Here is a 26,251-nt window from a genome sequence, read left to right on the forward strand (position 1 = left end):
CAAAAAACAAAACAAAAAAAAAAGTATTTAAAAACTAGTAAACTGTCATAACACCCACCCACTCTATTGTGAGCCTGACTTCTACTTGAAACCACATTGCACACATTTTCCTAGATTTTATTACTAGATAACATATGATTTAATAGTGGCATTTCTTTGCTTTAGAACCAACTGGAAATCAAACAACCAAACACAGTACAAAAATGGTTTATCATACAAAAGTAAACAAAAAATGTCCCTAAAATCACAAACTGAAGTTAATTTAGTTTAATCATTTGAATATATGATCAAGTGTAGTAATACTAATTATTAAATATTTATAAACAATTTAAAATCATTAAAATACTACATTAATTTCTACAACCAGTTATTCTTCAAACACACAAAAACGCATAAAATAACACAACTTGGCAAAAACACCAATGTCTTTGTTGCAAGTGAACCCACATATAATTTTGTTATATTTTCATATTTTCTTTAACCTTTGATCATGGTTTAAGGATGAGGGCATGTTACACAACCTGTCCATGTTGGCATCTGTCTAATTTGACTGCTTTTACCAGATGAATTTGTTGCAAAACTTCATGCCTGTTATATTTAACCCTAGTTTTCATTTCTTGTTCTTTTTTTGCCATTACAATATCTGTGCATCAGAAGCTGTAATTTTCCCCAAACATGGTGGGATGGTGTATAAAGCCCCTTAAAGGGTTAGTCCACCCAAAAATGAAATTTCTGTCATTAATTACTCACCCTTATGTCGTTTCAAACCCGTAAGACCTGTTCGTCTTCGGAACACAATTTAAGATACTTTTTAGTGAAATCCGAGGGTTTCTGAACCACACATAGGCAGCAACATCAAAGATAGTAAAGACATTGTTAAAACAGTCGATGTGACTACAGTTGAACCTTAATGTTATGAAGTGATGAGAATATTTTTTGTGCACAAAAACAAAACAAAAATACAGACTTTGTTCAACATTTTCTTCTCTCCCCTGTCATTCTCTTACGCTGTTGACATAGTAAACACAGTGCAGTGCTTCCGGGTTCTACGTCAGAACGCCGGTTCAGTATTGGCCAGCTCTTGCGTCAGCATCACACACATGCGTTGTGCTGCTCACATGTGTAGCTTTGGCCAATACTGAGCCGGCGTTCTGACGGAAACACAGTGAACTAACCCTAAACTAGGAAAATATATTTCATTATTTTTGTGTTTATTGTATTTAACTTTCTCAGAGGAACGCATATGCACATGTTTCTCAGGGGAAAGCAAAACACTTGCGAGAGAATGCAAAAGCATTAACTCCTTTATGTTTTTGCCCATAACATAACTGTTTAGCTTAGAAACAAAATTAATTTTACACAGTGTCTATTTACACTAATTGCAAATAGCATCCCATGTTGGCCAAAGCTATTTACACTAGCTATGCCAACCAATGTCTGGCTGGTCCACTTAACTTTTAAAAAAGACACAAAGAATTCAATGTCTTTAGTGGCGCAGTAGTGAGTAAGACTCACAGACCTGGCTTTTAACGCGATCAACGCATGTTCGAATCCGCCTATTTCAATACAAATGGAAATAATGTTCTAAAAGTGGAAATAAACTGCGAATGAGTGTTTAATAATATTAAAAGTGTTTATTGGGTAGGGTTAGGGGAAGGTATTGGGAGTTATCCTCCCAATAATGCAGCATTAATTTAATAAATATAATCATTGACACTCTATGACATTATTGCATCCTGTAATGTACAAAAATACTGTGGTACAATAGTATCAATATAAAGTACAGATAGCATCTAATTATTATTTACAAATAGAATCTATCGCTGTTTTCACCTAGTGTAAATAGCATATCACAAAGAAAATGTCTCTTTTACACTTAGTGTAAATAGAATATATTGTTATTTTCACTTAGTGTAAATAGCATCTAGTGCAAATAGCCACTGCTTTTATTTTTCCTCTGAATACTTAAGTTCCCCAAATCATCATATGCATATCAATTTAATTTATTTCTGTTATTTTTCAATTTTTTTTTTTTTATCAGAACAGACGTACAAGCCAATCTTTGGTTGAAGCCCACCAGTTGAAAACCACTTTAAAAATTGCTCATTCTCTTTTAGTTCGTCAGAGCCAGAGAAGGCATCTGCAAGCAGCTTGTTCAATCATCAGTTGCAGTCCAGGATCTTCTGCGGTCTCCCAGCCCCCATCACCCTCAGACAGAGCCTCTTCTGCAGTCCTGAATGACATACTCAGCCAAGTAGAGGAGGCTGTTCCCAGAACCATGACCCCAAGAGACCCTGGACCAGCACAAAACAATCTGTCCAGTGATCCAACAGCAGACACGCATGAGGGGAATGGAAAACATGCAGATTAAGCCAAAGGGCAGCACTACAAAACATTAAAAAGTCCTAAATGTTAGCATTGGCTGTTAAGTCTTTTTTTTTCTACTGTACTTGTATAGGCACAATGAGTGACAAAGTGAATGAACTATAGAGCAGCTTGAGTCCAAAGTCAAAAGTTGATGGTTACACAATAAACCCAACATTTAATTTATCATTATAAAACAGTTAGTTCCTATCCTTGATTCTGATTGGTCAATAGCTGTGTTTTATTCAGATAAAACACGGCTATGACTGCTTCACCCAACGGTTCTGTGTATCACTACACAACACACTTAGCAACCACTCTTAACAACATAAACTCTATGTTCTCAATTGATATTGTTCATTGAAGCTTACTGTATTATCTAGAAGAGTACTTTGAGAATAAGATAGTGAGTGAGTTTATTACCTGCATTCAGATTTAGCATTTTCCTTCAGGACAGTCCTGTTAATAATAATAATAAAAAATAAATAAAAAATTCTGTTTAAATGTCTGATGTATTATCTTGTCCTTTTAACAGTTAAGGGGTTTTCCCGTGACTGACAGCACTAGTCAAAGCATTTGTCAGTTGTGTCTTGTTCCGTGTTCACAACAATTCAGTCTTTTCAATGTAAAAGTCTTCGCTACTGACAGACACACTCATAAAGACAGTCTTTGCCGCCATCTAATGGCGTAATAATGTAACTTCTGTTGCTGTTCACGTTCAGGGACTATTTTTTCTGGCGGAAGGAAGGCTTTTAGTAAAAGTTTAATTCATGAAAGTTGTGTTGATACATATTTTTGGCTTTAATATTTGTATTGTGTGGTAACTGTTTTATTAAAGCAATTAGGTACTCGAGGCTAGTGCTGTATCGTGAATAAATCGCGGCTGAAGGGCATTGTTTGGCACAGCACAAAGTGGACTTGTTCACGATACAGCACAGCCTCTTGTACATTACTGCTTATGTAAATTACACAATTTTACATTAGTAATGGAACACATTAAAGTCTGTAGACTACTCTGTATTCTTTAGTATAGCATAGCTAAAAAGCAAATACTTTTAGACACAATCATTTTCATCTTTATGGAAAATAATTTCAGGTACATGTAGATATAGACCTACAGTATGTGTGTTAAGCACTGATAGCCTGGGTGGCTTTTTCTGACCATAAGGTCCATTAGATCCTGTCTGAGAAATGGGACAGTATCTCCTGAAATTATCTAGAATGATAAGAGAGATTTATTAGGCCTATTATACCCTGTATAATATTCCTTCTAAAAACCATGAACAGCTTAACCAGTTACTAAATACAAACTCATTTGCGATGAAAGCTCAAATTCCAACAATGTTGCCTTCTGCTTAGATCATCCATATATGAACAGGCAATAATAATTACAGTGTCCAATCCTGCTGCTGCAGGGCCAACATCCTGATGATTTTTGTTCAAACTTTCCAAAAACACACTTGCCAGTAATCCTGAAGACACTGATTAGCTGATTCAGGTTTGTTTAATGAGAACTGTAGGCAATAGAATTGAATACTTTTTGAATTGTTTGATATATTACAGATCACTGCATTTTGATTTAAATGTATATTTTTAAATTCGTTGCAATTAAACACTGTATTTGGTAATTTTACATATTTTTAATGTAATGAATGTCCTGAGAATCCAGATTTGTATTTTTATTTTGATGAATTTATTTATTTTTAACATAAAGAGGGCTTTTGTATGTAGGACATGTCCCTTATCTCAAGAATCAGTGGTTTACAGTTTAACACTGGCGTAAGTCTAATACCGAGAAGTGTAAATTAGCAATGTTGCTTTAATCCATCTTGTTTACATATTGTATCTTATACTATAACATTTATTAACATGTATTGTCCCTATCAAATAAATAAAGTACAGTAAAGGTGTAGAATGATTGAGGAATATCAATACAGCGCTGCCTAAAAACGTACGTACTGCAATAGTAGTTGCATAATTTTCTATAAAAAAAAAAAAAAAATGCATAATACAATCCCCAGTTTGCCTCGCCTGTGATTGGCTGTGTTTCCCTCTGTTTCCCTTCCCTCTCGACTTCCAGACGGTCCTATCTATCGACTGATCAGGAAATTAGGGAAATAAGCAAGAGCATTCGTCTCTGTAGCGAGAACGTAGGACATGTTTTCTCGTTTTCCCGTCAAGCGTGTCCTTTGCAGGACATCTGTAACCAGGAAGTAAAAGTGTCTCACGTATAACACACACATCAGTTGCGTGTACTCCTGTATACGTGCTTTAAAAATCAGGACTGTAACTCTGTAAATGTGAAACCTTACCGTGACATGATTTGTGTCGGAACCAGGGCTCGGTGTGCATGTTCGTATTGAAGCATTATGTGAATGTCCTGCTGCTGATATGACATGGTAAGTGACTTTGTTTTTATTTACGAAAGTAAAGTAGATAGCGAGACGTGACAACAACTGTTGTGCAACATGCAGCACAAATAATGGTGTTGCTTGTAAACTATAGGAATGAATTTCAGCACGGTGTGTGTTTGACGGGATTTTAATAAGACTGTACTGTTAAGACGTCGTCTCAGACTTGGGTAAAGTTGGTTTTATATTCGCACATTCGGACATCCGTATTCAATAGCCTTGTTAATCACACTACATTGGACATTCAGTGGACATTCACAAGTAAATATGCCATTAAAACAATACTTGCCTATTTTGATCGACTGTGAAAAATGTTGTAAGTTGACAATCGTTGGTTGTCAATATCATGTCGCTGCTTAAAATTCGCAAACATTAATTTATTGCACATTTATTGGAAAGTCTGAATTTATCAGAAGTCCGAATGTGCGAATATAAAACCAACTTTACCCAAGTTCGTCTCAGAGGTCATAAAGAGACAAATCAAGCGATTTACAAACTTATCCTGTCCGTATGCATACATACTGTGAAATATGTGCTGAACTTGACTGTGGCTGTAAATGGGTTAAAGACTTAAATAAATAACACAAATAAAACACAAAAATGCATTAAAATAGTATTATTTATAAAGTTTAACACATTTGTCAGTGCAATCCTCATGTATCTGTAATATAAAAAAGATACTAAAATTCTGTTCTATTCTATTAGATCTGTTCAGTGTAATGGATGACACTGTAGTTTGAGATAAATGACAACTTCTACTTCAGCTCATATTCAACTGGCCACATATGTCAAATAGTAAGCTTGACCAGTGAAGTTAATCACTATTATTCTCAACATTTACTTATTTTTCAAATGATCTAACTATAAATATGTAACTTAGATTACCACACCATGAAAAGGTGAAGTTATGAAATATAAAAGAGATAATCATACTTTGTTGCACCACCACACAGTCTTCAGGGTGTCTTTTAACTGATTTCACAGATTGTTGATTGATTATCAGATTTTTATATGATTTCAGAATGGCTTCTTGTTCCTTTTAAATGAATGACCTCTTAAAAAACAGTAAGACATAGTCTTTTTAATATAACATTGCCAAAACTGAAAATGCCAAGAAAACAAAAATATTTTTAAGCTTTGTATTTTTATGTTTATTTAAAGATATAATGGTAAAATCAAAGTCCGGACCGTTACGCTGAATGACAATTTTACAGTTTGGAACATTATTTCACCCATATTTTGACACTTTAATTTCAAGAAAGTTATTTGAAACATGAAAGTAGACACTTTACTTGAGTTTAATATTTTTTATAATTTTATTGAAACCTGACATATTTTCAAAATGATGTGGCAAACCTGAAAGAACATATTGTATATATTCTGCACATGCATTTAAAAGCAAACTACTATTTTTCCATCTATTAAATAAATATTAAATAAACACTTGTTGTGGTAATGATACATAGGTTACGGATATGAGGTTGCAGCCCCTTACCTCACTTATTGGTTAAAGTCCACGCCTGCTCGCTATTTTAAAATGCTCATAAATTGGTGAAATCATGTTTATGTTTAAATCTAATAATTTGCACAGCTTTCTGTGAGGGTTAGGTGTCGGGTCAGCACATAATATCACTAACCTGATATAAAGTCTGTATATGTTCTCACTAATATAGTGCAATGAAACTGTGTGTAAACTGTTTTGACATGCTTTGTGAGGACTCTCTTCACAATATAGTGTCTTTACCATTACATTATGAGCTGTCTTCATAAATCAAATGGCAAAATAAACATGCAATGGTTTTAAAAAAAATGTAAAATGGCTAAAAGTATTCTGTGAGAGTTGTGTTTAGAAGTTAGGGAATAGAACATATGAGCTTAGTATACAAAATAATTACGCCTGTGGAAAGTGTTTATAATGATAGATGTGCCAACATGTGTGTGAACATCCACATTTGTGTAGAGTTCCTTACACAATATTTCTTTTTTTGTAAACCTTTTCTCTGAAATTTGTTACCCTAGCCTTTGCTTTAAGTGTTCCAACAGTTAGTAAATATTATTTAACTTAATAACTCATAATATATATTTAGAAATAGTCTGTATAATTAAATTCTCATTACCGAAACAGAAGATCTCTCTACCGCAACTGGCCTTATATTGTTGCGGTAAGTGAGAATAGCATTGCGGAGGATGAGGTACCTTAGCATATTTTATTAAATTCAGAGAAGTTATGATGATTTAGCCAACTTTTAATTCAATGTACATAATTAGACATTAATGAAGTACATTTTTCACAGGAAATTGTTAATTTTAAGTTTTCCTGTTACAGTAATGATGGTCAAAATGTTGTCTGACAAGAGAATTTTTAACTGGATTAATATAAAGAGATCTGACTACCTGGTAGCCATCTTTGAGGTTCTAGCAAATTTGTTGCTAAGTTCAAAATCAAGGTTTAATTAAAATTGTGTGTGTGTGTGTGTGTGTGTGTGTGTGTGTGTGTGTGTGTGTGTGTGTGTGTATGTGTAAAGAGTCCTTAAAAAATGTTGCAGAGGATGAGATCATCAGTCATGGTCACTTCTTTTTTCCACTATTTTTTCATTTATTATTGTATATTATACATTAATATTTTTTTCTGTCATTTGAAAACATCTATTAGAACATCCATATATAATTGTGTCAAGGTAAATACAAAAGTAGTAAACGCAGTAAAATACAAAAGTAATTCATTTATATGTTGAAATTACTCTTTGTTCCGTTTATTATGTTTTTATATATTATATATTACTAAAATACATGTTTAGTATTTAAAATCATTAGTGCCGTGGTGTTTTATTATTTTTTTTTAAATATATAACATTCTCTCACAGTCATGGCTGTAGGGTGGACAGCTCTGCATAACAGCTGCGCTGATATTCATTTTTGTGTAATATTTCTTTTATACATTACTTAAATAAAGTAATTTAAATGACCCATTAGCCCAATATTAAATTAAATGAAAATCCTATATTATCCAGAAAGGATTTATTTTGCTGTAGAGACAGGCTGACTGTACTTTATCCTGCATTTTATGTATAGATATACTAACCAAAATATATGTACATGAAATGTTTGAGTAAAAAAAAAAAAAAAAAACTTATACTTAAATTATTTTACAGCTTTCACTAAGAAAAATAGCTCATTACATTATAGAAATCAGCCTAGCAACAAGATAATGAAATTACTTTATGTATTATTATTACGCAGTCCTGTTCTTCTATCTTAATGGGATATTTGTTATTTTTAAAATTATGTCATTTAAGTCACAATTTACTCAATATCAAGTCATTCCAAAACTTAAGTTTCTTCTGTGGAACATAAAAAAAAAAAATAATTTTGAGAATTTTTAATTTTATTATTATTTTTTTTTTGTCCATACAAAGGAAGTCAGTAGGCACTTTGTTATTTGGTTCACAACCTTCTTCAAAATATCTTACTTTGTTTTCCACTGAAGAAAGTAGGTCATAGGTTTGGAACAACGTGGGCGATTAAGTGATGACAGAATTTTCATTTTGGAGTGATCTATCCAATTAAGTTCTCATGCAGCTCTTTGTGTCTCTTCTGGTTCCTTAATCTTACATAGCAATGCCTTTTTTTTTATTATTTATTTATTTTTATTATTTGCTTTAACTGGAGACTTCTGAGCTTCTAGCTGCATGAAAGCTTTTTGTGTTTATAATAAAATTAATGCTGAAGTCTTCCAAGGCCAAACTGTCTGAAAAAGTTTTGAAAAGAAATATGGCTGGTATTTGCTCACATTAGTATGAAAAGAAAGAGAAAGGGTGGACTGATACAGAGAGACCTGAAAGTAGCACCATTATGTTCAGTTATACACAATTACCCGGATGAACAGTCAGGAACTGCATGAACAGTTTTTGAGAGAGCTGTGTATGATATGGAGTAACTTACGAGTCAGGCTAAATTAGTCAGTTTGTATAGTAAGAATAGAATAGATTTGGGACGGATAACTTCAAAACACGGGTGTACTTTGTTTTATTTTCCTTAAAGGATAAGAATAAGGAGATGTATTGCCCAGTTTTTTTTTGTTTTTTGTTTTTTTTTCCACCAGCTTTAGTTGCATAAAAAACTTCTTGTGCAGTACAATGAATAAGTATAATGCATTTAACATTCAGCACAATACAGATTGAAAGCAAGAAATTAGAATTTCATTCATTATTTAATAAAAAATTACCTCAATGGCCTGAGCAAGGATTAGGCCATTTAATTATTTGGCCGGAAATTTAAGTAGTTTTAAAAAGTGCCATAGAAAAGAAAAAAAAATAATGGTGTGTATCTTGAGACAAAACAATGGCACTGACTTATAAGATATGCCAATGCAAGCTGCTTTCAGTTAAAACAGATCAAACAGATGCATTTCAGTTCAGGCTTAAGCCTGGTCTGTGAAACCAGGGAATATTTGTAAGCCTATTTCACTTTGAATATCTGAGGTATGCTTTGTGCAGTTTGGCCTGTTTCTGACATGTTGACCCAGTTGCAGTTAGAACATGCTGTTCAAATGCAGCGCTCTGTTCTGTTGTTTGGACATTCAGTAAAGTTGCTTTTCCCATAGGGAAGTTTGTTATTACTGTAAATGTCATTCAAATATACTTAGCCTCTTGTGTGTAGCTAAATAGTCTCATAATAAATGAGTCACTAAGTTGTACTTGATTGAAAATGCTAATAATTGTACACAATTACTACACAACATTTAAAAAAACCAGGTGGATAATTCCATGCAGTGTTTGGTAATGAAGCACATATTGTTATGGCCCTTCAATTTTTTAGAAATTAAACTGAGGTTAATTTCTAAGTACATGGGTTAAGTTTTATGTGTTATCTGTGTAGTTATTGTAAATGTTTTAATTTTTTCTAGAAATGTCATTGTAATCATTGTAATATTTGCATCAAGTTGTGATTGATTAAATTTACACAGAATCAAAGACAAAAAATTGCATTTAAAAATGCCCTTATTATGCTATTTTAAAGGTTCTTAAAGGGTTAGCTTACACAAAAATGAAATTTCTGTCATTAATTACTCTCCCTCATGTCGTTCTTCACCTATAAGACCTTTGTTCATCTTTGGACCACAAATTAAGATATTTTTTATGAAATCTGAGTGACTCCTATCCTATCATAATGGCTCCTCCATATATAGCCATCACTTTCAGGGTCCAGAAAGGTATTAAAGACATCGTTAAAACAGTCGACATGACTGCAGTGGTTAAACATAAATTTTATGAAGCGACAAGAATACTTTTGTGCACAAAAACAAAACAAAAATAACTACTTTATTCAACAGTCTCTTTCTCTTCCCTGTCATTATCCTTATGCAGGTGACGCAGTAAGCACAGTGAAGGCTTTCGTGTTTACATCTGAACGCAGGCTCAGTATTGGCCAAAGCTGATCACATGAGCAGCACGACGCATGAATATGGTGCTGACGCAGGAGCCGGCTAATAATGAGTCGCTGTTCTGACAGAGAACCTGGAAGCGCTGGATGTAAACAGCGTATGAAAATGACACAAAAGATTCAGCTTCCTAAAGCGATTGTACACACTGTACAGACAGTAACAATGGCGTTGATTTTACCATATCAATCCGATCGCGAGTCCAAAGATGAAATATTGGAACACTAGTTATTTAACCCAAACCTCCGCAAGGATGACTTGAGCGGGACGTTTCTCAGTGGTATGCTACTCAGTTTGACTTTCATCGTGAGATGTTGCAACTGCAATTCTTCTACATCAGCATTAACAAGTATATGTCCATCAACAAACCGATGTGTATATATTTATAATTTATTGCGGTGCACATGTGGGAACTGTATTATTAACTGCATCAAAAATTGTGCTAACGTTAGCCAAGTACGAAAGTAAATGACTGATGTAACGTAAAATTCGTAAAACAAATCTTGCTCCATTCTTATCATTACTCAGAGCAGTAAGAACAACAGATAATCTGCATTAATGGACACAATTTTAGGTAATAGTGAGCCACAGTTGATTAGCAAAAGTATTTCAGTAAGACAGTAATAACGTGAGTTAGCTGGTTAGCCCGGAGACCTACACAGTATAAAACTACGTATTTTGAACATCCTGTAGAAAATATATACATCAATCATTAATCATACTTAGAGGCTGTGATTGTTCTTGGCTATTGTTCTCTCTAATCCCATTTAGACCTCACAGAGATTTGAGAAGCAATCATGAAAATGTTATTCTGCTGTTGTATCGCTGTGGTAATTTTAACCACTGACTCTTCACATCCTCATCCTTTGGAAGAGTTTACAAAAAGAATTTGCTTTTGCAGAGCAGAAAACAGCATCTGTCTTCTTGTTCGCAGACAGCCAATGAAGACTTTAGGTGGGCATTAGGCAAATGTGTTAATTTGTGATGTATGGACATCACAGCAGTGGGATTCAAATTCCTAACTACTCATTAAGGCTGTTTAGAGTCAATTCTTTCTTTTGAGAGACAATAAATTTATTTATCATGCACTTTCGCCTTTACAACTTTGCAGATCGTTTAATTTCACAGACAGCTACATTATACATTGTATGAAATAGTAATATTCAAAAAAAGCATAATAGGGGCACTTTAAGATTTGAAAATGTCTCAGGTTACGTATGTAACCATGGTTCCCTGAGAACAGGGAACGAGACTCTTTTTACCGCATATGGGGAACGTCATACATGAACCAGTGTCTGAAAGCTAAGGAATCAAACCACTCCAATCCTATTGGCCGTTGACAGCCTATGACATCATCATAGCACGACCAAGAAGTATATAAATAGCACCTAGAGAATCAGTCAGTATCTTATCGTCTTGAGGGACTGTTCAGCAGGCAGCCCCGGAGCATGGCAGAGCAACGCAGAGTCTCCTTCCCTGTTCTCAGGGAACCATGGTTACATACGTAACCTGAGACGTTCCCTTTCGAAAGGGAACTCTACTCTGCGTTTACCGCATATGGGAAACGATATACCCACGCCGCCATGCTTGAGGAGAGTGCATGCCAAGATGGCTAGACAAACATCCAGCAGTTTCAAGAGAAACGCCAGATAGCAACTCACCCTCGGGTCACACAAAGGCTGTCAGTGACAACATTCCCTATTGCCAACAGCCCAAGTTGAACCTCAAAGAGGCTTTCCGTAGAAAGCCTATCAAGGTTGCTCAAAGGCTTCTGGGACCAAATGTTCCACAGAAAGAAGGTCCCTTTAAGGGAATGTGGCCAAGGAACTGAAGGGAACCCTGGCCAGTCACTAGAAGGGGGACATAGTCACCCCAGTGCCACCAGGGAGACCTACCTAACCTGACATAGGACAGACTCAGTCTTGGCCAACCCTGTCTGAATACAGAGTCTCAACAAACACATTCTTCAGAGAAGACAACAAGTAAGAGAGACTGCAAAAAGGCAGTAAGCAACTCAAACCAACACATAGAGACAGGCATCCTGGAGAGCAGAACTCAGCTGAATGCTATGAACCCTCTTATTGAGGGGAGTATACTCTGCTCAATCCTAGGATCTACTCAGCACCTGGTTATAGCACTGAGGAGGCTGTGCGCTAAGAAACCCTGATACAGGGGAGCACAAACCAGCCTGGTGGCTGATCCTCAACGGGAGGCCTCATAGAAGCCTTCAACCAATGATCAGCTTAGTGCTTAGCTCCCTATTACAAAAACAACCCTAGCAGGGGAGTACAAAGCTCAACCTGTAGGAACATAATCATGGAGGCCAGAGAGGGGTCTACAACATGACAAAAGTTCTATGTGGAGTAGAAACTACATATTTATGCTAATATACTAAGTCACAACAGTGGGAAGTCCAAAGGCAGCCTGACAAGGCTGCACACTTTGAACATCTATCTTGCTGGAAGCAAGAATAAACCACATGACTTCAGTAACAGCAGATAAGACTGTAAAGTGCCCACATAACAGTCCACCTAACACAATCCAACAAGCAGTGTACTCAGTAAAAGAACCTTTTTACTCTTTAAAGCAAGAGGAGTACAACATACGCCATTATGAACTAAACTACAACTTCAATCAGACACGTGGCGTCAGCTCGTGGCAGTGTTTCAAGCTCCAGGAAGTACAAATAACCGAACTACAGGGAGGTTAATAAGTCACCTGGAGCCCTGGCCAACCAGCAGCGTACTCAGTAAAACAACTCTAACTCTCTTAGCGAGAGGAGCACACTATTACATACACCAGCATGCTCTCAAAGGAGGCCCCGAGGGCCTACTACCCGTAAACACGCAGCGTTATTCTAGCGGCCACTAAAGTTCTAGGAGCAAAATAGAACCAACCTACTTACAAGGTAGCTACTTAGCTCAACTAGAGCTAAAGGATAAACATAAACCATGCTCTAGGAAGCAAAATGTAAAAAAACAAATGCAGTAAGGTTTATTACAAAAAGCTCATCCTGAGAGGTCAGCCACTCAGTAACATACTCAGTAAAAGCACTTTTACTCTCAAAGTGAGAGAAGTACACAACCGCACTCCAACATGCTACACAGGAGGCCCAGATGGCCTACAACAAAGCACGTGGCATCAGCTAGTGGCAATCATGACCACACCAGCCAGCAGGCCATGTACTCAGTAAAAACACCTTAACTATTAAAACAAGAGGAGTACATACTCCGCCACAAAAATCTACGAGAGGCCTGACCTAGGCAGAGACGGGCGTGGCCGGCGACGGTGATGGGTCTTACATAACCAACACAAAACTGTGCCAACATGTAATCTGAAAGGAGGCCTAAACAGGGCCTACAACTCCAGCCACACATGGCGCCAGCTAGTGGTTATAGAAGGGGATCAAGCTCAAAAGGGTACTAGTTCTAACCCAGCAGACAGTTGTGGGTAACTAGCTTAACACAACCTGAGCTAAGTCTACACATTCCAACAGGCAATTTACCCAAATTTATACAATTACAATGGTACAATGAAATGCTATCATGGTCTAAGGGAGGCCTACAAGGCCTACTACCTCAAACAGACACGAGCATAAACCTGTGGCAGTGCTAAACTACGTGAGCAAAACTCATGACCATATACCAACAACACTAGTAAACACAAGTTGCTAAACTAGAAGGAGGCTAAATCCATTAGAGCCTACAACTCCTACAGTTATATGCAATATAGCTGTTGTGGCAATGATCAAGCTAGTGGGAGCTAACAGAACTCACACTGAAAGTGAGGCTCTCTACACTCAACCTGAGTGTGCAATCCAACAGGTGATGCACTCAGTGAAACATACAAACCCTAACCGGGGTGTACAAAAGTCACCACACTCTTAAATAGAGGCCAACACAAGCCTGCTATTTTGAGAACAGGTGCTAACCTGTGGCAGCACTAGATTAAAGCTCACATACATGTAGGGCAACAGCTAGAACTCAAAGCAGATATAATGCTTTGTAAATGCATGCCATCCTAAAGAGGATAATTGCTCTCACCAAACAGAACTATAGATCTGTGCTGAACCCTAGAGGACAGAAGCTAAAAAACTTGAATGTTAATTCAAGGGGCTCAGGGGAACAACAAATTCATAGCATGAATAAAGTTCTAGAGAGTGCACAAGGTCAACATATTTAGAAACATAAATATAGACCCGGCTCACTTTCCTGCGACGCGAAAACCGAAGACTCCTCTTTCCCTTTTCTTTAACAAGGGAGGATGGAAACTAGGGTTCTTTGAAGCCTAAAAGAGCCTCTTTCACTATCAAGCCAGAAGGCGGGCCTTTAGAAAAATATTCATCAAGGCCCAGCCATCAGCCTGACTGTTTAAGAAGCGCCTGAGTATGTTAAATTAATCCAAAACCCAGGAGGGAGAGGAAGAAGGGATGAGGGCAGATGTAAACTCGCCCTCGCAACGAGAGGAAAATCGATTACCGACACTGCTGGCATATGTGACCGATCACCTCCCTTAAAACCTGCTCCTTCCTCCTCGAGTCCTGCCGTCTCTGCAACTTGCTCCGAAAAAGGAGGAGGCGCCCGAGCGGCCATACTGGACCTCTGGCCCTGTCTCTGAGCCTCAGCTCGAGATGGACCAGCCTCCTGGCTGTCTACATGCTCAGGAAAAACAATACAGGAAAAACAAGGTCGTCATATTTTAAAACAAAATATAGATCCAGCTTACCTTACTGTGGCTCGAATACCGAAGACTCCTCACTTTCCACATGAAAGGATGGAACCTAGGGTTCTTTAAGCCTAAAAGATCCTCTCATTAAACCGGAAAAGCGGGCCATCAGAAAATCATCACCATGGGCCCAGCCATCAGTCTGACTATATCTATATCTATCATATATATATATAGGAGGTGAAAGAAGAAGAGGAGAGGGCAGATGTAATCGATCATCCATCTCAATCTCGCCTCTTCCCCCTCCCGTCTGTCTGGGCCCAGATACAAATCTGAATGGTTAGGGTTTTCCCATGCCCTCCCAAACTCAAACATGGAGATCAGGAAGGAATGGAAAGCTTATGGGAACTGTAGAGCTATGAACAGAAAGGAACCGCTCGTCGAGCCGTCCGCGTATGGCCCCTTTCTCAACGTACCCTCACGGCAGCTGCAGCCTGCCAGAAACGCGTCCCACAAACTCCAGCAGCTCCGCATATACAGCAGCCAGAAGAGCGCTTGCTGCCGGACGCGATGACGTTAAACACAGATGTCATCGTCATCCAACAACTCATCCTTTTCAGCACCAGGGGGCTGAGAGAGAATACACCTCTCTCAAACTTCCCAACGAGCTCACCTGCATGCCCCATGATTGCAGCCTCCGTTTTGCCTCAGCACAAACAGGGCCAGAATCACCAGGCACAGATGCGGACACCTCTTCCCTTGAGAAGAGTGCCAAACGAGAACGGAGCGTCCCAATAGGGAGACGCTCACAGTAAATAACAGAAAAACACCGACAGCGCCCTCAAGCACTGTCTATGTGCACTCCTCTCCCAGACAGAAAACGCCCAGAATGTGTATATCAAGTGTCAAAACCTGGGACATGGATGAACACACTCTCTGAATCATTTGTAAGGCATAATATAAGATTCCCTTACCGGATTCGATACCATCAGACAAAACCGTCCAGAAAGACGAAAAGATGCTGACCGATTCTCTAGGCGCTCCTTATATACTTCCGGGTCACGCTATGACGATGTCATAGGCTGTCGCCGGCCAATAGTATTGGAGTGGTTTGATTCCTTAGCTTTCAGACACTGGTTCACATATGATGTTCCCCATATGCGGTAAACGCAGAGTAGAGTTTCTTTCCAAAGGGAACTTCTTCTGTTTTTCACTGCCTTTTCTTTCTTGGAAATCTTAATCTAGTCATTTTTTTTTTCAATTTTGAAAATGTAAGTTTAAATAGCATATATAAATAAGACATTTAAATTACCCTTTTACTACTAGATTAAATACTCCAATATATGCAAAATATATAATTATATATGTATTATATATAAATATATAATTACTTAAATTTCACTTTAAAGTCCTCATGAAACAAGTTGTGATAGCCTTTTCTTTCCTATTGAGATGTATATTGGAGTAAAAAGGCTTCTCAAAAAAGAATAACAACATGTTCTCCAACCAATACGACCATAATAGGTCGTTTGTCACATCCCTGAAATATGACCCATAGGAGTGTTTACTATAGCGGCGCCCCTATCGACAACAGAACACTTTCATTTTAATTCATGAAATACGACCCATAGGAGCATTTGCTAAAGTTGCGCCCCTACTGACAACAGGACACTTTCATTTTAATGCATTGTTCCCTTTTATCTGTGTCATATTTCAGGTTTCATTTAGCTCAGTTGGCAGAGCATTGCAATAACAATATGTAATCATGTGATCATGCAATCGTGGGTTCGATCCCAGGGAACACATGTGCTCATAAAGTGTAAATGCACTATAAATCACTAAGGTTAGGTTTAGGGATGGGGTGGGTGTAGTTGCTAATAAAAAATAATTTGTTTTGCTAAATGGAAATAGGAGAAATGATGTAAAAAGTCCACACACAGACGTAACACTACACTGTCATTATTTTTACGCCAGCTAGAGGGTGCATGACTTAAAAACGTAAATAAAGGTCGTAATAAGGTGCTTGAAAACCAACCTATAGGGTCTTTTTTTTTTTTTTTTTTGAGGACAGACTCAAGAATAAATGTAGGGCGGGACTTGATTTTGACCATTAGGAATTGATTGGGTGGCTGTGGTTTGCTATTGCTGTGATGTCATGTGAGTGACATGTTGATCGCACCTTTGCGCCAGTAAACGAGATCATCAGAGAAGAGATGTCACTGCAAGAGGGAGGGGAAGTGTTTTTGATTAAAGATTACAATGGCATGTGAATATTAAAAAATAATAATAATAATGTGCACGGAAAAGTAAAAGTTTTTTTTTTGTTAAATAAATATTCCATAAATAAAGATGTCAATTTTTAATGTTAGAAAGCTACATATGGAAATGTATCTATTCAATAAAATACCTTACTCACCTGTTGAGTAATAATAATAATAAAAAAATTATAATAAAAAAAAAACATCTGCATCTCTTTTACAACATTTCAAATCTCTCATTTCTTGCCACCTTTGAAAAGCCAAGTCAATGTTGATTTAAGTTTTATTACGAGGTCTGTCACATTCTTTTTTTTTTTTTTTGGTCAGCAGACTCTCCTCTGTTCGGCATTTTTTAAAAACTGGTGATTCTCCGGATTTTTGGAGATTTAGTTGTTCCATCTTAAACTCATAGCTCATTGTGACAACTAACCTATGTCCCTCATCATAGGGACATCATACATGCGTCAAAGTAGCCGGAGCAACTTTTTTTTCTATTTATGGATATGATGAGACACGCACAGGCAAGTGAAATATGTACACAATTTCCTGCAAAACCATTCAGAAAGGTCTAAAAATGGAAACACTTTAGAAAAAGGTCTCATTTGTTAAGATTAATGTATTAAATTACATGATAACAATACATTTGCTACTATATTTATTAATCTTTGTTAACATTAGTTAATAGCAATACAGCAGTTCATTGTTTGCTCATGTTACTTCACAGTGCATTAACTAATGTTAACAAATACAACTTTAGATTTTAATAATGTATTAGTAAATGTTGAAATTAACATTAACTAAGAATAAATACTGTAGAAGTCTTGTTCATTACTTTGTGTTAACTAATATAGTTAACTAATGTCAACTAATGAAACCTTTTTGTAAAGTGTTACATATAAACAATTATCATGTCTGGGTATGACAACAAAACATGTTTTGGAAGAAAGATTTATGATGTATGATCTCATTTTTTTATTTATTTTTTATTTTGGTTTAAAAGAAGGTTACATAGTGAACCATGTCGCTACAGGCTGTTGTCCCTAATGTGATTTTAGTGTTCTCTGTCCCTCCCCCCTTTATCTCGCTCTCTCTTCCTGTCTCTCTCCCCCTCCCCCTCCCCCTCCCCAACAAAAGAATTTCAACAGGTTTGGCAACTGGTTATATAACATTTATTTTTGAACTTCCTGGTAATTTTACTGTATCCCAAGAATCAACAGCATTTTTAAATGTCAAAGTCTTGGAATGTGTATATTTTGCACTTGAATATAACAATTCATATTCCCAGGAATGCTTCTTTCCCAAACCCCATCATGAACATATATGTACTTTAAATTACAGTTATTCAAGGTTGAACATTTTGTCCTAAGGCATTCAGTATGACGTCATCATAGAGAGCAGAGGTCTATAAATGATCAATGAAATTCAGTGTAGCACTTCAATCAGTGCACAGTGGAGGGACAAGACCCTGTGAGTAATGAGCACTTAAATATGCTCTGTAAGCCTATATGGTTAAAATTATACACAAGGAAGAACACTTGAGTAGCTTTGTAATGATAAAGATATATGTATTTGTATAAGAGGACTTCTGGACATGCAAATGAACAGTCTTAACCTGGATAAAGTGCTAGATGAGTGAAATCCATTGATGTAAATAAACTGTGCTTGTAATTGCAGATTGCATTAAAGAACTCTGTGATGTGTGTCTCTGTGTGAACAAAGTGAAGTAAATGGATAACATTTAATTTTTTATGATAACAATTTGTTAATGCAATATGTGGCATTTTTCTGTAAGAATATGAATCAACAGAGCATTAGCAAATTAAAAATATATGATAATATATATAACAGCTGAAAAATGAGTTCTACGGAGCCCCTAGGGATGTTTAGGCTTGCTGCAGTAGTCGGTTACATTACAGATTTCACCTATCACAAGAGATGCTATAATCAATACTATATAATTTCTACAATACTACATAATATATGTGCAATATCACACAGCTTTTCGATATGCCTATATATCAGCATGGCTGTGATTCGGCCGTAGGTAATCACACCGTGCTGATATACAGCCATATCGCACGGCTACAAGTGTGATATTGCATTTATACAACAGTTCGACAGCACAAGTGTGTAAATAAGAAATTACAACAGATTGTCTTTAAAAAAAACTCTTTTGTGAGGAACTTCCTCCTTCCGCCACAGATTTAATCTCAAGTTGACAGTTTAACAGTTGAGCCCAAGCCTCTGTTGCTAATTCTAAAATGTCACTAACTAGTAACGAAGGAACGTTGAGGGATCGCTTCATTGAAGGAATCGCTTCATTGAAGATCATTGTAATAGAGTATTATGAGAGAGCGAGTGCATTATCTGCATCTAGCTGATATTCTTCAGGTCAATCTTATATTCATAATCATAAAATCAGTTTGAATGTCCACTGAGGAAAGCGATTTTTGTCTTTGTCCTTTTAACATTAAGACATTCCCATGACAGCGCTAGTCAGTTTCGTCTCGTAAGATGTTGTTTAAAGTAAAAACAATATCCTTGTTTCCATGTTTCATAAAAAAAAGTCTTTGTGACTGACTGACCCACTCATAAAGACTTTCACTAAAGTCAAAATCACTAATGGACTCTTTCTCAATACCAAAAAATACGGCATGTTATTTATATAAAACGTTATTTATTGAAAAATAATATTTAAATGAACAACAATAGCCATTATAACAATATAAGAAGTAAAATAGGAAATAAACACAAGCAAACGGTTCATTCAAATGTATAAACGCAGTGCTATAGTTAGTACAGTTGTAAATTAATTTAAGTTGTAAGTTAATGTAAGTTCATTTCAGTGTAAATATAAAGATATGAAACTTACTATAACCCTTTAGTCAAATGTATTAGCTCTTGAACAAGTAATAGACTAATAAGACCTAAGATTGCCCGTTTGATATACCCAAAATGAATTATAGCTCATATTTAAAGACCATCTACATAAGAGCCAGCGGCAAATTCTCTGTAGAAGCTGTTTTCTGCGGGTACATGAGCGCTAAACAGTCGCTGACGGCCTGAAGCTCACATCTCTGAAAGCGTCTTAACAAATGTTCAAAAAGGCGCTATATTTACATATAAATACACATAACTGAGGTCTAAACAACTATATATATAAAAAAAATCTTAAAACTACATTCCGTTACAAAATAACAGTAGTATCTATAAAAATATGGTGGGTTTGCTCGTCCGCCTTGACATTCGCTGTGAGAATGCTGACAGCGGAGTGATTGAAACAGTGAAGTAGTTCCCCTAGCGATACTGGTAAAATATAGCATGACTGGAAAGACCTCTCAGCCAATCAGATTTGAGAACCAGAAAGAACTGTTGTATGAAACCATATAATTGAAATATTTTTTCCTCTGTTCGCATAATTTTTTCTCCATCAACTTGTCCCAAAGTTAAGCCCAAAGTATACAGGGGCTGTCGCACTACACTTTTTGTTCCATTGATTGCATTCGCATGGGAAAGCGGGTGAGCGGAAATGCAAGCCCTTGTGAAGAAGTTTTGCATTTCGCTGCGTTTCAAAGTTCATATGTTATTGAACTCTAACCTTCGAATTCATATCATGCAAAGCCGTGTGACCAATAGAAGATCGATAAGTCATAGCATGACCTCATTGCTGAATTAAAAGAACAAATTTAAAAATGTAGTCTTGCAGGAAAGTGGAGTAGCTTTTATGATTTTACATTTTGGATTTATTATTATTTGTTATGTGTTGATTTTTTTTTTATTTATTTATTTATTTTTTAAAGTTGCTGCAGAGCGTGATGTCATTGCACAACCGTTGCAGTGTCCGAAGAGATTATGCATGCTCAGACTGTACTTCGCTTACTTCCGTTTTTTTCCGCGTACAGTGAAAATTTCACACACGCTATCAAATGGAGTATATATTGAAAGGCTATGCATTCGACTGTACACATACACTAGCGTTTGTGTGAAAAAAGTACACTTTGGGCTTTTTTCACTTAGTGTAAATAGCATATCGCTAAGAAAATGTGGCTATTGTCACTTAGTGTAAACAGCATCTAAAACCATGGTACCTTAATACATTTAAGATAAGAATTGTTGATTTGTTCCAAAAGTGATTTTCACAATGCAGAAGGTGGTGGAGTAAACAGTGTTGTTAATCTCTAGGGAAAGTGAATAGTGAAAGGGAGGAGGCATTGCTAATGTAGGGATTGAGTAGATAAGAAGAAGGGTAATTGGAGCTGTGGGGGAGGAAAATGAACCTGTGCTCATATTGAATAAAGGCACAGGAAAACGCTCTCTGAGTATGGCACATTACTTAACCAACAGGTTATTGCTCTTTGTACCCAGAGAATGAACTCATGCTGACCTCACGGAGTTCAGCTGCATGAATTAAGGTTTTAAGATCACGTTTTCAAACAATTCAGCCTCTACTGGTCTCCGTAAAATAGGTACTTGGAAACTGAAAATAAAACATGAGGTGCTGTAGTCAAGGCCAAATAGTAAATGTTAAGCTGTGATATCAGTTAGATAATAGTTAAGGATTAATAATTAGTTTTACAGATTGCTTAGCCCAGCTTAAAAAAAAAAAAAAAAAAAAAAAAATTCTAAGAACATTTTTCTAACAATTTTATTAAGTTATGAAAATGTTATTTTGATCTCTGTATGTTCAAAACTTCCTGTTTTTGTTTTAAATGGTTATGCGAATGGAATGTTAAGGGAATGTTCCATTTCAAAATATTATAGGAATGTTTTCTTTTGAATGTTTTCTGAACATTCTGAAAGAAATAGTAACATTTTAAAAAATGAGACAAAAACATTTCAGGTAAAAACATTCCTTGAATAATAATATTTTTGTGCTAATGTTTTAAAAACATTAAAAAACAAATGAGAATTGTATTAAAATTCTTGGAACAACATTTGTTTATAATCAATCATGCCAGAACTTTCTGAAAATGGCCCCTGTTAGCTGGTAGTTCACCCAAAAAAGAAAATGTTGTCATTTATTTACAAGGCAGTTCTTTTATTGTTTTCTTCCTTGAATTAATTGTTTACATAATTATTAAGTAAGGGGGTAAATTATAAAGTTTAAGGGTGGGTAAGAATTTTTAATGTTTTTAAAAGAAGCCTAATACTGTACATGCCTATTGATATATATTTTTAAATGTCATTTATTTCTGTGGTGGGAAGCTGAATTTCAGCATCATTACTCCAGTCTTCAGTGTCACATCCTTCGGAAATCATTCTAATATGGTGATTTTCTGCTTAAGAATGAACATTTATTTATTACTTGGCTAAATGAATAAATTGATTGATTACACAAAAGTCTTTGATTTGACAGTTAAAATTAAATTAAGAATTATTTATTCAGATTAAATAAAAAATGTTAAATCAGCTTTTGTAACAACAAATTGGCTATTTTATTCAACATGATAAAAATATGATATAGTAAAAAACAAAACAATAAGAAGAAGAACCAGAAAAGGGAAAAAAAAAATAATAATAGTGCATTTTGTTGTTAGACACCAATAATAACATTTTTTTTTTTTTTTTTCACCTAACCCAACCTTCACCCAACCCTGAATAACTATATAGACTATTATTCTGCAGGCACTTCAGCATTATATGGCTAATAGAGAGGGAGTCTGACTTGACCAATGCTTAGTGGTCCCATGTGGATACCATGGCAACGCATAATTTCAGCTTTCTTTGACATGGTGCATGTGTGCATGCGCTGTGTTCTTTCGATAGCTTATTTAGGATAAAGGTCTTGGCCTGGAGGACTCACTCCAGATTTCTGCATTTCTTGGATCATGCAAAGGGTATGTTTCCTGAACTTTGAACACCTACTCTGTTTTAAGTTTTAAAGTCACAGCCATGATTTTTTCAGCCTAGTCATAATAACTAACTGTGTAATGATTATGTGATGATTGATGATTGTTTTATTCACTGTGATTTTATCATTTGAGTGTTTATGATTAGGTGGGAAGGTTGTTTAGAAGTTTACATATCTGTGAATGGGATACTTGTGTGTGTCATACACTACTGTAATGTTGATTACATTACAGAAATTAAAGAAGGCTTTTCTTGATGACTCATGTACAGGTGGATCATAATTGAACAGGAATGAATCAGAAAGGTTTTAAATCAATGGTTGTTTCTTAAAAGAAATGAAAAGTGTGGCAATTCATGAAATTTGAATTGCCACACCAAATGCTTTTGAATTGTTTTATAGATTGTGTATAATGGCAGTCGCATTGTCTATCGCTTTCTGTCCTTGTCTCCCTTTTAGAACCAGTTCAAAAAGGGTGCAAACATGTATTTAAATAATGCATGCTAATATTAACATAATTTAAATATTACATTTTAATAAAGAATGTCATTTTCCTTCAAGCTCTTTATTGTCATTGAACATGTACAATGAGATTATTATGTATCATACTCTAGAGAATTGCACTGCATTCGGCTGAAATATATATTAGTCTGTGGTTTTTATATATATATATATATATATATATATATATATATATATATATATATATATATATAAAATATAAAAGTGTTGCATTGGAGATGAGTCGACTCAAGGCAATTCAGAATAATATTAACATTCTGTACTGAGGCAGTGCAAATATTATGTCTGTGGATATTGTTTGCTGGAGGCAGATTCTGAGGTTGTTCAAATATTATGAGGATGTGCAAAAGGTTAAGATTAAAGCAGGATATAGAATTAACAGTAGTGCAGTATGAAGTACTTGCAGTGATTTTGGTAATAATGCTGTATGTTTTATGGTACTTGTACACCATAACCATCACCATATTACTTCTGAGACATTTGAAATAAATGTAGCTAGTAGTTTAGTAAATACAGTAATCTTTGCATGAAGTCATATTATATGTTGACACAACAAACATATGGGTGCAAATGAGCCATACGAGTGATGTAGTGACTTGTGCCTTGTGTTGCAGTGCTTACTTCAGCTCAGGATGAGTAAAGAAATGGAGGAGCTTTCTCCCCTGGACGACTCGGGGCATGGTGATGGGTCTGAGGAAGAAACAGAGGAAGATGATGAGCCCAAAATTTGTCAAGTATGCGGTGACAAATCCACAGGTTACCACTTTAACGCCATGACCTGTGAGGGCTGCAAAGGCTTCTTTAGGTGAGTGAGCAAACGGCAGCAGTAATTGTTGTAATTGAAGATAATTTGCTTACCTTCATGTTGTTGTGAACCTGCTTGACCCTTTTTTCTTCTGTGGAAAACAAAAGGAGATATTTAGCAGAACATCCCCGCTGAATCCCTATTTTAAAAAAAGAGCCTCTCGTCTCCTTTCGTGCTTATGCAACATTAGCTGATGTTACAATTTTATTTTTATTTCATTAATTTATTTTTTGCTAACATTGCAGGCTTGCCTTTAAGTGGCTTTGCTGGCATGCTGCCTCCTTTATGCTGGTCTGCTTCCTGTTTCTAGACCCAGTAACATTCAAAGACATACACACATTTAAAATGATAAAAGGAATAAAATCATTATAATACGTAGGCAGGGGCGGACTGGGACAAAAATTCAGCCCTGGCACTGTAGCCACACCAGCCCACATTACCACACCCACGGACACGCGCATTCCCAGGTGAAAAAGTACACTTCCATAATGTACTTAAAGTGCTCTATTTTCACACACTAATTTTGTACTTTAATATACTAAAAATTCTTCTTTAGTACTTCTTAAGATAATGTTAAGAACATCTTAGTGTACTCAACTGTGCTATTTTGAGAAACCATTTAGTTACCACTTGTAGTAGACACTTTAACCCATAAGTATACTACAAATAAAGAGATAGATTATTAAAAGCACATTTAGTTCTAATTCATGGTGTCTCAAAATAGCACAGTTGAGTACACTAAGATGTTAACATTATCTTAAGTACTAAAGATTAGTTTGTTTTTTTTTTTTTTTTTTAAATACTATGGAAGTACAAAATTAAGAACAATCTATTAAGTACAAAATCAGTGTGTGAAAATAGAGCAGTTTATGCTTTATACACATTATGGAAGTGTACTTTTTGGGTTGCTATACGTTTTTGACGTGTTTTTGACTATATTGCAAGTAGTGTACAGCAGTCTGTTTACCCTAAATCCCACCTTATCTGCTGATATTTCAGTCACGTAATTCAGTAACAGGCTAGCTAACACTTGTAACCAATTATCACGAAGCAATTACATTTTAAAATATACGGGGGTTGTATGCTACGCTTACAACTGTTTAATACAAAAACAAAACAAAACAAAAAAACACTGGAGCAAAGTAGCGTGAACTGCATGAGAATGACTGGAGCTAACTGTATGTTCTGTTTTTTCTTACCTCTACAGCACTGTCCTCCGCTGCAGCAGCCGAATTTAAACCCTTTGAAATGAGTTCGGTTAATTTTAGGCAGTTGGCAGCGTCGGAAGAGCCTTTTTTTTTTTAATTTTATTTTTTTTTTTTGCTTTCTCGAACCTTTTCTGCTCCACCTTTTCTAACTTTTACTGACAATTTGCTCGTGTTGCGCTCGCTCTTTGATGACGTGCTTGATTTTGACTGAGTTTGATTGACAGGCGATCTAACCAATCAACGCCGTATCCACATTTATATCCGACAAAGCAGATAAACGTCGTGGACTTGAATTTGAAAAAATGTGTAGTGTCACGGGCTGCTTGAACTGAGGAGGCGCTACAGCAATGGTCAAGACCAGTCTATGGTCAAGACACATTAAAGAGCCACAAAACGGTTTTCATGTTTAAATTTCTCTTGTCTGTCGACGCATTGTCAGTATCCTCTTTGCTCCAATGTATTTTTCACTCTGACAGAGCTGATGTGTGGCGTGAGAGCGCCATGGCTTGTCGGACATAGCAACAGTAACTAAAGGGGGCGGGGCGGTCGGCCCATCTCGGGACGGGGACGGCCGTTTCTTTACATTTATCATTATATTTATCATTATTAATATAACCATAGTGAAATCGTGCTAGCAATTAAAACCCATCCTATCGGCCTGTAAAAAATATTTTTCTATATATATTAAAAATAAAACTGACCGGCCCACATAAAAAAAAAATAAAATAAA

At 36.0% G+C, this 26,251-nt stretch overlaps 2 protein-coding genes and 1 long non-coding RNA gene across 4 annotated transcripts in view; 2 read left to right on the forward strand and 1 right to left on the reverse strand.

Annotated features, from left to right (window-relative positions):
• Window positions 1–2,415, forward strand: part of cfap91 (cilia and flagella associated protein 91) — a 35,556-nt gene extending 33,141 nt beyond the window's left edge. Inside the window, exon 17 of the mRNA XM_048193072.1 lies at window positions 2,118–2,415. Within this exon, the coding sequence (XP_048049029.1) occupies window positions 2,118–2,371 (254 nt within the window). The 3' untranslated portion in view covers window positions 2,372–2,415. The remainder of the gene's footprint in view (window positions 1–2,117) is intronic.
• LOC125269958 lies at window positions 1,988–25,643 on the reverse strand. The gene is made up of 5 exons (XR_007185221.1): window positions 25,513–25,643; window positions 24,367–24,404; window positions 24,130–24,198; window positions 2,788–2,823; window positions 1,988–2,314 (listed from the first exon to the last, which is right to left on the reverse strand). It is a non-coding gene; the product is annotated as an uncharacterized LOC125269958 (long non-coding RNA).
• Window positions 4,421–26,251, forward strand: part of nr1i2 (nuclear receptor subfamily 1, group I, member 2) — a 34,778-nt gene continuing 12,947 nt past the window's right edge. The window contains exons 1-2 of one of the 2 annotated variants that reach the window (XM_048193073.1): window positions 4,421–4,763; window positions 24,123–24,313. In XM_048193073.1, coding sequence (XP_048049030.1) covers window positions 4,761–4,763; window positions 24,123–24,313 — 194 coding nt within the window. In that variant the 5' untranslated portion in view covers window positions 4,421–4,760. Of the gene's footprint in view, window positions 4,764–24,122; window positions 24,314–26,251 lie in introns of those variants that run through there. The other variant, XM_048193075.1, reaches the window with a different exon arrangement.

The sequence above is a fragment of the Megalobrama amblycephala genome, linkage group LG6 (genome assembly GCF_018812025.1).
Source record: "Megalobrama amblycephala isolate DHTTF-2021 linkage group LG6, ASM1881202v1, whole genome shotgun sequence".
NCBI lineage: Eukaryota > Metazoa > Chordata > Actinopteri > Cypriniformes > Xenocyprididae > Megalobrama > Megalobrama amblycephala.